General features: G+C 52.0%; 1 protein-coding gene across 1 annotated transcript; it reads left to right on the forward strand.

Moving 5' to 3' along the window:
- Positions 1 to 397: 397 nt before the first annotated feature.
- On the forward strand, positions 398 to 1,268 carry Tsp_16026 (conserved hypothetical protein). The gene is made up of 2 exons (XM_003368070.1): positions 398 to 602; positions 691 to 1,268. Exons 1-2 carry the CDS (start codon positions 398 to 400, stop codon positions 1,266 to 1,268), a joined length of 783 nt encoding a protein of 260 aa, XP_003368118.1.
- The last annotated feature ends 402 nt before the right edge of the window (positions 1,269 to 1,670 follow it).

Consider the following 1,670-nt stretch of genomic DNA (forward strand, 5'->3'; position numbering starts at 1 on the left):
TGGGTTTGGACCGAACTTTTATACAGTCGACATCTGAAGTGGACGTGCCCAAGCACTACGTCCCGAATGTGATGAATCGGCAATCGAAAATGATCAAAGTATGTGGTGAACTAGGCACGCGCACATGCACACGAACATATATACATATTAATGTGTAATATTTTTATGTTTTGAATAGGCGTCCCCCACCTATTCTTGTTGGGGAATTTCATTTTGAACACTCCGGATAGAAACAGGGTATTGGAGATTTATTCTGTTGCTGAAGAAAATGTCTTTCCGGTGTACAATGATGGTTAACATAAGGTGGTGGACAAAGCACCACCATGTTCAACGACTGAACGTGAATAATAGTAACAGTGGTGGGGGCGGTGGTTAGGGTGTAGATTCGAAAGATGAGATGATGATCGAATTGGACAACGACGAAACAACGTTGCAAGAATCGCCGACCAACCACCACCAACAGCACCAATCTCAGGCCGGTGTGCTGTATAGGGAAAATTTGGTCGTTCTCGACCACGAAAATCACCTCTGGCACGTGGTAGTCAAAGGTCTGCATGTGAAAGACGGCTGCGAGGTGCAGACCCAGTGGACCGGCACCAGTGGTTCGATGTCGGCCATGGCTTGGACCCAGCATTTGTGGGGGGGGGGGGACAGCCCCCCCCTCTTTTTTTTTTTTTTCCCCCCCTGCAGTCGAAAACGTCGAACTGTTGCAAGTCGTCCGATTTGGGCGAAATTCGAAATGTCCAATTTTGTCCCCGACCGGGCGATTTCACCGTACTGGCGTTGCAAGCCGAAGGGGCGTCGGTCTGGAATCCGCACAAATTGATCTGCTTGTCCAAATTGCGTCTGGATGCGATCGGTATGCGAGTGGTGGATTTGAGCCTGCTCGAAAGTGGCGTGCCAGTTTTGCTGACCACCGACGGCTGCGCCCGAATCTACGACGCCGGCTTTTCGACGTTGGCGTCGAACAACGAGCGCCAAATTGCCGGCCGACTGTTCTGTCCGACGCTCTGGTCGACCAGTTCGACCAAGTTGGTCAAATATACACTGCTGGAACAGGTCGCGTTCGACCCACCGCCACCGTCGGTCGAAACGATCGTCCAACGTCTGGGCAGGAGTTCCATCGACCAATTCCAACGTTTCGCTTTCTGGGGGAAAAATTTGGCTGTCTGGGCGAACCCGCTGTTGTCTGGGCCGGAACTGGTTCAATCTGGGTGGCCGGTGCCTGTTTAATTTGCCCCAACTGGTGGGCGAAAAGGGGGAAATGAATTTCTGGGGACGGCCTTCCCAGAACCCCCTTCCAACCCTTTGTCCAAACAAAAACGGCCCAATGGCCAAACTGGTCTCCAAATATTTTGTTTCCCGTCCGGCCCCTTCCAAAAAAATCCAAAAGGGCTACCCTTGAACACCATTTTTAACTTGGGGGGCCCCCTGGTTGGGGCCCAAAACCCAACACGTCCCCCCCCCCCTGTGTTGCTCCGTCATCCGAACCGCCCGGGGGAAATTTTGCTGTGCGAAAACCCCATTACCCCCCCCCCCCGACACACCCCATACAAAAAAGGTTTCTCAGGCTTTCTCTTCTTTTCCCCTAAAACCAAGCCCCTTACTTTTCTGCCCCCGCGGTTGTCCCCCCCCAATACCTAAATTCTATTCTGCGGAGACAAAATTAT

Source organism: Trichinella spiralis (assembly GCF_000181795.1).
Source record: "Trichinella spiralis strain ISS 195 chromosome Unknown Scfld3179, whole genome shotgun sequence".
Lineage (NCBI taxonomy): Eukaryota > Metazoa > Nematoda > Enoplea > Trichinellida > Trichinellidae > Trichinella > Trichinella spiralis.

Excerpts from the sequence above, each read along its gene's own strand:
- Tsp_16026 (XM_003368070.1), top strand. The coding sequence starts at position 398 with ATGATGATCGAATTGGACAACGACGAAACAACGTTGCAAGAATCGCCG. Across the intron at positions 603-690 it reads CCAGTGGACCGGCACCAGTG|TCGAAAACGTCGAACTGTTG; the intron begins GTTCGATGTCGG and ends CCCCCCCTGCAG.